This window comes from Ochotona curzoniae, unplaced genomic scaffold (assembly GCF_017591425.1).
Source record: "Ochotona curzoniae isolate NIBS_2020 unplaced genomic scaffold, NIBS_Ocur_1.0 contig_908, whole genome shotgun sequence".
In the NCBI taxonomy this organism is placed as follows: Eukaryota; Metazoa; Chordata; class Mammalia; order Lagomorpha; family Ochotonidae; genus Ochotona; species Ochotona curzoniae.
In genome coordinates, this window is record NW_024466607.1 from 7,510,695 (window position 1) to 7,521,898 (window position 11,204).

At 49.3% G+C, this 11,204-nt stretch overlaps 1 protein-coding gene across 1 annotated transcript; it reads left to right on the plus strand.

Annotated features, from left to right (window-relative positions):
• The first annotated feature begins 745 nt into the window (after positions 1 to 745).
• ZNF197 (zinc finger protein 197) lies at positions 746 to 9,800 on the plus strand. The gene is made up of 5 exons (XM_040994968.1): positions 746 to 1,141; positions 2,026 to 2,140; positions 2,664 to 2,755; positions 3,056 to 3,182; positions 6,874 to 9,800. The coding sequence occupies exons 1-5, from the start codon at positions 746 to 748 to the stop codon at positions 9,192 to 9,194; spliced, it is 3,051 nt and encodes a 1,016-aa protein (XP_040850902.1). The 3' UTR covers positions 9,195 to 9,800.
• The last annotated feature ends 1,404 nt before the right edge of the window (positions 9,801 to 11,204 follow it).

Here is an 11,204-nt window from a genome sequence, read left to right on the forward strand (position 1 = left end):
TAAATGACACTAGTTCGACTTCAAGAGCATCAATTTCTAGAAAGCAATCATCCTAAGTTCTGTATAATAAAGTCATATGCAAATCTATCCATGTATTTCATTAACAAAATGGGTTGTTTTAAGAGAAAAACAATATTCTCTTGCATGCAGCAAAGCTACACAGGATGTAACTGTGCCTTTCTCTGCAAAGCAGACGTCACGATTGGATACGATGGGTTTGGGATTGAGAAAGTGATTGCCTGTTGACTCTACTGACTACAGGAAGGAAGGGGTGCGAGTCACGGGGGGCAGGGAGCGGGTACCAGGCACTGCTCAAGACCCTGGCAGGTACATAGGCATCCAGTTCTCAGACAGCTCTGGAAGGTAGGAACTGTTGGCACGTCTGTGATACAGGTAGAGCAGCTAAGACTCAGAGATGGGGGAGTTGGTAGAGAACGCTGGAGCAGCCAGCACGCCCCCGATGGGCAGCTGGGCTCCTGTAATTAGAAGGCAGGTCATGTTCTTGATGGCAGCCGTGTCCGTGTCCCCAGGACTGCCAGGACCTCAGGAAGCCCTGCAGAGTCTAGAATCCTCCCCTGCTGGGTTCTCTGTGTTTGTGGGAGCTGGTTGGGTCTGGAGAGCTTGCCTGTTCCCCTGAACTAACTGTACCCCTGATCTCTTGAAGTTATAGATGATGTGCTCTGAGCGCTGAGAAGCCCAGCCAGGACTCAGGGCCCTGGAGAGGAACGTTTCCCAGAAGATGGTCATGACCAGGGAAGGCTGGACTCACAGTGCACTGAGACAGGAAGGTCTCCTGAGAGGAAAGGGTGAAACCTGGAAATGGGGGACCAGCTTCCAAGGGAGCAACACCTCCACCTCCGTTTGGGAAACCTCCCACCTGCACTTCAGACAGCTGCGCTACCAGGAGACTTCTGGGCCCCAGGAGGCACTGAGCCGGCTACGGGAGCTCTGCCGCGGGTGGCTGCGGCCAGAAGCACGCACCAAGGCCCAGATCTTGGAGCTGCTGGTGTTGGAGCAGTTCCTGAGCATCCTGCCTGTGGAACTGCGCACGTGGGTGCAGCTGCATCACCCCGGGAGCGGGGAGGAGGCCGTGGCCCTGGTGGAGGAGCTGCAGAGGGACCTCGATGGACCAGCACTCAAAGTGAGAGCAACTCGGGGAGGGGAGGGGAAGATGGAAGGAAGAAAAAGAATTGAGGCTGGGCTAGAGGGGACCCAGGGGTTGTCGTTAATGGTCGGTGGTCACTAGCAAGCCAGTGTTCACTAAAGCCAGTCCATAAGCGGTTCAGACCACGGAGTGTCTGCAGAGAAATGCTCACTGGGCTGAGGCATTTGGGCACAACTCAGAGTGAGCCCAAGGCAGCGACTGCGTGATGCTGGCAGTGCTGAGCTCGGCCCAGGGCAGTGAAGAATCGTGGCTGAGATGTGTCCTGAGCAGAAGCACCAGGCATATGTGCTACATCCCTTGTTTCTGGAATGGAGAGGAGTGGAAAAGGCAATGACAGAATGAGGCTTTCTAAGACCTCCCTGTGTGCTCCTGAGGCCTTTCTACAACACGGGGTTGGCATGAGTTAGCAGTCTCTTAGGTGTGTGAAATTTCTCTTAAATATGTAGCCAGCTGGAACCTCCTGTGTAAGTCTGAGCTGGGATTCAAACTTGGGAGTGGCATCAAAGACAGGCTTGCTTGTTTTAACCATAAAAATGAGGACTTTCAGAGCCATAGGTGTCATTTAAGAATTTCTAACCTATCCTCAATTGAGAGATTAGAAAACTGAGGCAGTGTAAAATTGAGTGAGTCACCAAGCTTGGACACCTGCCCAGCAATGGAGCAGAGGGTCTTAATGCCTACCCCGGTGTGACTTGCTTCCGCACGGGGATGGGTGGAGGGGTCAGGCAGTGGAAGAGGTGTCATTGCTGAACCTCTGTCTGATCTAGAACTAGGTCTGCGGCTATAATCCGTGCCTTTAATTGTTGACTGTGACTTTCCATTGCCTCCTAATCCATGCCCAGGTCTGGCTTCTGCTCCAGCGTTTTGTAGTGCCAGGAGTGGGGCTGGAGGGCAGTGCAAAGCCGTTTGAGGTGTTTGAGGTGTGTTTCTCTGTTCTCACAGTTCTAGACTGTGGGCAGAAGGAGGTCCACGGTGGTGAGCTGACTCCATTTGCTGCAAGAACCACAAGAGCCAGCTTACTCTGTTCTGCTTGTCCCCAGGTTGCAGTCCCTTCTCAGGACCCGGACCCTCTCCCAGGAAGGGGCCAACGCTGCAGGATCCTGCCTTCCCCCGGGCCCACGAGCCACCACACGGCAGCTCAAGTCTGCCCACATCCTCGGCCTGACTCGGTGCTGACGAGCCTCCAGGCCCTCCCCTTGGTACTGACTCTGGCTCCTTCCCTGTACAGGAATCCCTCCCAGTGTCATTCTCCTGCTGGTCCCACTCTTCTCCCTCGGATCCTGCCCAAGGCCCTCTGACTCCAGGTGCGTTCTCACTGCTACTCGTGGGTGAGTCCAGCCCTGCCCTGGGGAGCCACTCAGACAAGATTTGAGGGTCCTTTTATAGCCATCGTTTGCTAGGCCTTGTTCTGAATTTCTGATGGGTAGGGGCTGTTAGACTTGCAGGGCAGGTAAGGACAGTGGTCATCGCAGACAGCTTTTTTTCTTTTCTTGCTCAGAGTCTCCTGCCTCTGAGGTGTCTGCCCTTTCCCAGGAAGAAAACCCAAGAAATCAGTTAATGGCACTTATGCTCTTGACAGCCCAGCCCCAGGTAAGGTCTGCGTCCCAAACGGAAGTGCCCTCTGGCATCCTAGTGTATGGGTGTCTGGTGGTTCCCACAGTACTGGGCAGGAGGGTTACCTTCCCGCGGGGTCTCCTAGTGCGGCCCTGGACTCTGCGCAGGCTCCTGGCCTCACAGTGAAGGGGCCAGCAGGACGGGAGGATTACCTTCCCACGGGGTCTCCTGGTGTGGCCCTGGTCTCTGTGCTGCCTCCTGGCCTCACAGTGAAGGGGGCCTTTCCAGCAGAGAGCTGTAGAGCATGGCTTGTCTCACCTGCACCTGTTGCTTTAGGAGTTGGTGATGTTTGAGGAGGTGTCGGTGTGCTTCACTTCGGAGGAATGGGCGTGTCTGGGCCCGATCCAGAGGGCCTTGTACTGGGACGTGATGCTGGAGAATTACGGGAACGTGACATCCCTGGGTGAGCCCCCGTCAGCCCCCGTCAGCGCTGGGAGGGACTGCCTCGCTTGCCTGCAGGCATTGTTCACATGCATGTGTGTGGATGTGTGAGTGTGTGTGTACAAGTTTTATAGCTCGCCTTCCCTGTTTTCACTCTTACAAGACTGGCTTTTTGTGAATAATAGTCTTACTGGCTACACAGTTTATGCCATTCCTGGGCAGCCCTTCCCTTACTGGGGGTAAGTGTTGTGATGATGCCCTCTGTGCCTGTGGCTCTTCTGCGCGTCGTGGCCAGGCCCCAGGGTTGGGCTGAAGGCTCCTTGTGCACCCCCTCCTTTCCGGCGACCCCCGCCTTCTCGGCCTGTTGATCTGTGCAGTGTGAGAGCCCTGCCCCGCTCTGTGCTCATGTGCTAATAGGACTTTTCAAACTTGCAATGCCTATTCTAAAGTAGATTTCTTTGGTTAGTAATAAAACACAGACTTTAGTAATTCTTTATTAACCATTGTGCTTCCAACAAATGTTGCACCTGTTGTGTGATGTAATTGTGAAGATGACGTGATTGTGCCCTTTCTGGGTCTGGGGAGTGATTGTGGAAATAATGAATGTCCATGGGCTCAGCATGATCGCCTAGTGGCTGAGTCCTCCGCTTACGCATGGCAGAATCCTGTACGGGCTCCAGCTTATGTCCCAGTTGCTCCACTTCCCATCCAGCTCCCTGCGTGTGGCCTGGCAAAGCAGTGGAGGACGGCCCAAAGCCTTGGGACCCTGCACCCACGTGAGAGACGTGGAAGAAACTCCTGGCTTCAGATCGGGGCAGCTCTGGCTGTTGCGGCCACTTGGGAAGTAAATCAGCGGGTGGAAGATCTTCCTCTCTGTCTCTCCTCCTCTCTGTATATCTGACTTTCCGATAAGAATTTTAAAAATCTTTTATTTTTTAAAAAAGATTGAATGTAAGGTAGAATAAAATGCTAGGTGCACAAGTGGCACACACCTGGGGTGATGGGAATGCCCAGAAGAAGCTCCTGGCTTTTGGCTTCAGGCTGGCTCAGCTCTGGTCATTGTGGCCATTGGGGAGTGAACCAGCAGATAGCTCTTTCTGTCTCTGTTTCTCTCTATATATCTGTCTTTCCAATAAATGAAAAATAAATTAATTTTTAAAAATGTAAATGACTGCATAGTATTCAATTGTGTGTCTTGCTTTGCACTGACAGCTTTATTATTCTGAATGTTTTCTTTGTGAGAAAAATATTTATTTCTAGACTTTTAAAAGATGTATTTCTTTTTATTTGAAAGGCAGTTATACAGAGAAGGAGAGACAGGAAAGAAAGATCTTCCATCTGCTGGTTCATTCTCCAGATGGTTGGAACTGCCAGAGCTGAGCCAATCCAAGCCAGGAGCCCAGGAGCTTCTTCTGGGTCTGGCACATGGGTGCAGGGACCCAAGAACTTGGGTCACCCTCTGCTGCTTTCCCAGGCCCAAAGCATGGAGAGAAATCAGAAGTAGAGTAGTTGGGATATGAACCATATGGGATACTAGTGCTTGCAGGCAGAGGCTTAGCCTGTATGCCACCATGCCAGCTCATGTTTGTTCTTATTTGAAGGGGTTACAGAGAAGGTCAGGGGAGACGGAGATTTTTTATGCACTGGTTCACTGCCACCCATCCATCTGGCTGCGATGGCCAGAGTTGAGCTAAAGCCAGGAGCCAAGAGCTTCTTCCAGGTCTTCCACGTGAGTGGAGGGCCCAAGCGTTTGGGTCACTTTCCACTGCTTTCCCAGGTGTGTTACAGGGAGCTGGATTGGAGATGGAGCAGCCGGAATTCATGTCTTTATCCAGTGGGATGTCCATGCCACCAGCAGCGACTTTATTCACTATACCGCTCTAGCCTAGGCCCAAGATGCATACCTGCCCTTGCAGCCAGATGGATGGGTGGCATGGGTGGCAGTCCTGCCCAAGTCCCAGAAAGAGGAACAGTTGAGGCAACACTTGACCGCTTAGCCAAAGACTATCTCAGGTCTGAGTTAATGCTTATTAAAGTTTGCCATCCTCACCCTTTCATAAACTTGACATTCATAATTAAATAAAAAGCTATATTTGGGCCTGTCACAGTAGCTTAGTGGCTAAAGCCCTCGCCTTGCATGCGCCAAGATCTCATATGGGTGCTGATTCTATTCCTGGAGGCCCCACTTCCCATCCAGCTCCCTGCTTGTGGCCTGGGAAAGCAGTCAAGGATGGCCCAAAGCCTTGGGACCCTGCACCTGCATGGGAGACCCAGAAGAGACTCCTGGATCCTTGCTTTGTACTGGCTCAGCTCTCACCGTTGTGGCCACTTGGGGAGTGAATCAATGGATGGAAGATCGTTCCCTCTGTCTCTCCTCCTCTATATACATATCTGACTGCAAATAAAAAAATAAATAAATCTTTTTAAAATGAAATAAATCTTTTAAAAAAAAGGCTATGTTCCTTTTTTTTTTTTTTTTTTGTCTCTGGGTATAAGAAAAGTATTATTGTAGTCAAAAGAATATAGTATTGGGCCCAGCGTGGTGGCGCAAGTGGTTAAAGGTCCTCGCCTTGCACGCCCTGGATCCCATATGGGCGCCGGTTCTAATCCCGGCAGCCCCGCTTCCCATCCAGCTCCCTGCCTGTGGCCTGGGCCTGGGAAAGCAGTCGAGGATGGCCCAAAGCTTTGGGAACCTGCACCCGTGTGGGAGACCCGGAAGAGGCTCCTGGCTTCGGATTGGCATAGTATCGACCCGTTGCGCTCACTTGGGGAGTGAATCATCGGACGGAAGATCTTCCTCTCTGTCTCTCCTCTCTGTACATCCGCCTTTCCAATAAAAAAAAAAATAATTATAAAAAAATAAATATCATAAAAGAATATAGTATTATGTTATTTACATTAATTACTACATAATTTGGGGAGCTGGTTTATAATTTTTCTCACATTTGGGTAGCTTTGAAGTAATCTTCAAAAACATTCTGATAAAAATAAGATTGCATTTTAAAATTTTGGTAGCGTTCAGGTAGAAAGGGCCCTTGGATCTTAGCTGGTTAAACCTCATCATTTTACAGATGTTTCCATGTTTCTTACTCCTTTTCTGTTCTTTCCTTTTCATTCTGTATTTCTTGTTTTACTCCTTTGTGTCTAATTAAGGCATTCCAACACAAACCGGTTATTTTTGTGGAATGGATTTCAAACTTCTTTTTTCTCAAAGACTGGAAGGAGTTTTGTGTAGATTCTATGAATTAACTTGTCTTTTTTTAATGGATTTTTTTCTATAGGTTAGTTGCATTCAACTAATAAAAAAGATTTCCTGCATTTGACTTTTCAGAAATTGCCTTGAAATCTGTGTCCTCTGCTGTAAAGTTCTCATCCTCCTAACAGGAGACAACAAAAGGGGCTTCCTCTGAGCGAATGCCTCTCTGTGTGTCCGACTCCCGGGGCCTGGGCCACCTGTTGAGAACCCTGTGTTCCTTCTCTGGTTCGTCCCTGCATCTGCATTTGCAGCTGCTTTTGGGTTTTTCCGTCTGCTTTCTGATCATAAAGCCCTTAGTGTGAGTTGTGTGTTGATTGTACCTGCATTCAGTCAGAACTTTCCCCTTTTGTAAGTGTGGAAACTGTGCCTGTTTTGCATGTCTTCAATTCATTTGAAGTCCCTATTTCCACAGAAACAGGGGTGTGGTGATATTTTTCTTTTTAATTTCCTTTACCAGAATGGGAGGCCATGGCCGAGAATGAGGAGGAGGAGACGGCCAAGCCAGGTGTCACTCAAAGAGGTGATCCGCAGCAAGGCGCGTGCAGGAGGCTGCAGGGCAGCGCTCCCCAGGCCCTGGACTCCAAGGAAAACTGTGAATGGCAAGCCCTAGCAAGTCAGTGGAGAAATGAAGCGGAGGACAGGCTGGACACAGCAACAGAGGGCGCCCTCTGTGAACGAGGTCAGAGGAGAAGGACTCCATCAGAAAAACGGGGCCAGGGGAGGAAGGAATTTGCAGAAAACTTGATGTTTGGGTCAACTATTCCTGAAAGTTTAACAGGTATCGAAGGAATGAAATTCTTTAAATGCGATATATGTTTTAAACATTTCAGCAAAATTTCCCATCTTATAAACCATCGACGAATCCACACTGGTGAGAAACCCCATAAATGTAAGGAGTGTGGAAAGGGCTTTATTCAGCGCTCGAGCCTTCTCATGCATCTACGGAACCATTCTGGGGAGAAACCTTACAAATGCAATGAATGTGGAAAAGCGTTCTCTCAAAGTGCTTACCTCCTAAACCATCAGAGAATCCACACTGGGGAGAAACCTTACAAGTGTAAGGAGTGTGGGAAGGGCTTCTACAGGCACTCGGGCCTCATTATCCACCTGAGATGCCATTCCGGGGAGAGACCCTATAAATGTAATGAGTGCGGGAAAGTTTTCTCACAGAATGCTTACCTCGTTGACCACCAAAGGCTTCACAAAGGGGAAGAACCCTACAAGTGCAGCAAGTGTCAGAAAGCCTTCATTCTCAAGAAGAGCCTCATTTTGCACCAGAGAATCCATTCTGGGGAGAAACCCTACAAATGTGATGAGTGTGGCAAAACCTTCGCTCAGACCACTTACCTGGCGGACCATCAGCGACTCCACAGTGCCGAGAACCCTTACAGGTGTCAGGAGTGTGGGAAAGTCTTTATCCGAAGTACAAGCCTCCTCTTACACCAGAGAGTCCACACCGAAAAGAAGACCTTTGGTTGCAAAAAATGTGGGAAGATCTTCACTTCCAAGGCAAGCCTCGTCGACCATAAGAGAACGCACAGCAGGGAGAAGCCTTACAAGTGTGCCGCGTGTGGGAAGGCCTTCACCCAGAGCGCTTACCTCTTTGACCACCAGAGACTGCACAACGGGGAGAAGCCCTACGAATGCAGCGAATGCGGGAAGGTGTTCATCCTGAAGAAGAGTCTCCTGCTGCACCAGAGGCTCCACACCGGGGAGAACCTCTATGAATGTAAAGACTGTGGCAAGGTCTTTGGTTCCAACAGAAACCTCACAGACCACGAGCGACTGCACAAGGGGGAGAAGCCCTACGAATGCCACGCGTGCGGGAAAACCTTCATCATGAGCAAAAGCTTTATGGTCCATCAGAAGCTCCACACACAGGAGAAGGCCTACAAATGTGAAGACTGCGGCAAGGCCTTCGGTTACAACTCCAGCCTGCTTGTGCACCGGAGGATCCACACGGGGGAAAAGCCCTTCGAATGCAGCGAGTGCGCAAGGGCTTTCAGTTCGAACCGGAACCTTATCGAACACAAGAGAATCCACAGCGGCGAGAAGCCCTACGAGTGCAATGAGTGTGGCAAGTGCTTCATTCTGAAGAAGAGCCTCATTGGGCATCAGAGGATCCACACCAGAGAGAAGTCGTACAAGTGCAGTGACTGCGGGAAAGTCTTCAGCTACCGCTCCAACCTCATAGCCCATCAGAGAATCCACACCGGGGAAAAGCCGTACGCGTGCGGTGAGTGTGGGAAAGGCTTCACTTACAACAGAAACCTGCTCGAACACCAACGAATCCACAGTGGGGAAAAAACCTACGAATGTCATGTATGCCGGAAAGTCCTTACCTCAAGTAGAAATCTTACGGTGCATCAAAGGATCCACACTGGAGAGAAACCTTATAAATGTGATGAATGTGGGAAAGACTTCAGTCAGAATAAAAACCTTGTTGTGCATCAGAGAATGCACACTGGGGAAAAACCTTATGAGTGTGAGAAGTGTGGAAAATCCTTCACCTCCAAGAGGAACTTAGTCGGCCATCAGAGAATCCACACAGGAGAGAAGCCCTACGGGTGCAATGATTGCAGTAAAGTGTTTAGACAAAGGCAAAACCTCACTGTACATCAGAAAACTCATGCAGATGAAAAGCCCTGTGGCTACGATGAATCTGAAAGAGAATTCTGTCGCTCTTCAAATCTACAGCCTCAACAGAAACTCCATACCGAGGAGTTCTCTTGGCTACAGCATACTGGTGAGTCCAAGATAAAGATTCAAAAAATCTAGCGTCGTAAGTAAAATGGAATACAGTCCTGCCTTCTGAGTAACTGCCACAGGAATAACGTATGAAGCAAAGTTAGCGGTTAACCCTTTTATAGGCAGCTGAGTAACTTCCAATCTACAAAAACATGCAATTTTGTGTTGAAGGATACTCTATTCCAGACCATTTGTTATGACCTTGGAGTGACTGAAAGCTCTGAAGAAACTGGGTTTATGTTTTACAAGATGTAACGATGTCATTACTAACAAGTAGCTGTTATTTCTGAACATTTGTATAGTGTATATTTTAAAGATAGCGTTACTGCTATAGGAAGTCTATTAGATGTTGTGATGCAGACAGGTCACATGTTGAATGGGGGGAGGCAGGCGTCTGTGGCGGAGCACAGCCCGAGAGGGTCACTGCTGGAGTGGGGAGATCGGGGTTTGGTCCGCGCTCTTTCCCCGTCTGGAGGTGTCATGTTGTTGTCAGCCTCCGAGCCTCAGTTTGTGTGAGTCAAATGTTGACGTAGGCCCACCTCACAGGGCTGTTGTAAGGGTTAAGTGAAAGAAGCTTTGTGAAAGTTCTTTATGAAATATTCAGTTGTCAATAAAATTGGATAAAAGGTGTTGTCAGCATCTGGAGCATGACGTAATGTTACCGTGTTTTATGCACCGAGTCAGTGTTCGGATGAGAGGGATCCTGGAAGCTCAGTCTCCCTTTTTGTAAGAGAAGCTGTGGTGAGTAGGTCATTTTGTAATGTAGTGATTTGATAGGACTTTAAAGATACAGCTTCAAAATGTTTAAAGCTATACATAAACGTGTTCAAAATGGCTAATGTTTTGTAGAAAAATCTAATTCATCATTAATATTGATGACCAGGAAACCAGTTTGTTTTTCAAGCTTCAAGTGATGAAATGGAAGGACAGTCTTAGGTTGCCTTTGCGTTCCGAGGGAGGACTACTCCCACAGCAGACCCCGACAGCTGAGCAGGACATTCCTGCCACCGTCCTTTGGATTCTAATCAGTGTTTCATCATTGCTGTCATGCTCAACAGCGACATTCTGTCCCAGCTCCTAAGTTGCTGTGTACACTTGTCACGTAGTCTCAGGCTCTTCAAGTTCCACTGAAGCCAAGCAGCAGGAGCCCATTGCCCATTCTGAATCGTTCATGAAACCCGTGCCCTCCTGCATGTTTGTAGGTTTAAATCAGCCTAAATTCTTGACTTAATAGCTTTATGTTGTAACTCCCCAAACTCCAGTTATGGAATATAAATACCCAGTTCACAGGATTGTGTGTTTCAGATCCCAGTATTATCAGAGCGGTGTGCTGAGCACTGGTTCCTGGTGAAGATGGAAGGTAACCGAGAGAGGACGGAGGCACCGGGACCTGCAGTCCAGAGATATAGATGTGATGCTTCATGCTGGTTCTGCACAAATCCCCTCTCTCCTTGGAGCCCTGATTCCCTCTGTTGAACAGGAGGAAGAATAACTACCTATAACTACCTCACAGTTATGAAGAGGTCATGATAGGGGCCAGTGCCACGGCAGAGTGGGCTAGCCTGTGACAGTGACACTGGCGTCTCATGGGAGGACACTGGTTTGAGTCCCGACTGCTGAGCTTCTGCCCCAGCCCCTGTTCACGTGCCTGGAAAGGCAGCAGACGATGGCCCAAGCACTGAGCCCCTGCCGCCCATGTGAGAGATTCAGATGGAGACCTTGGTCTCTGCCCACCTGCCCCAGCCATTGAGGAGTGAGCAAGCAGGTGAGAGGCGTGTGCGTGTCTTTCCCTCTCTGTCACTCTGCCTTTCAAATAAACAAATGAATAAATTAAAAAAAAAAAAAAAGAAAAGGTAATGAGTATGGACCTGCCGCAGTGCCCTGGTTGTTAAAGTCCTCGCCGTGCATACGCCAGCATCCCATATGGTTGCTGCTTCATGTCCCAGTTGCTCCACTTTCCATCTAGCTCCCTGCTTGTGACCTAGAAAAGAAGTTGAGAATGACCCAAAGCCTTGGGACCCTGCACCTGCATGGGAGACA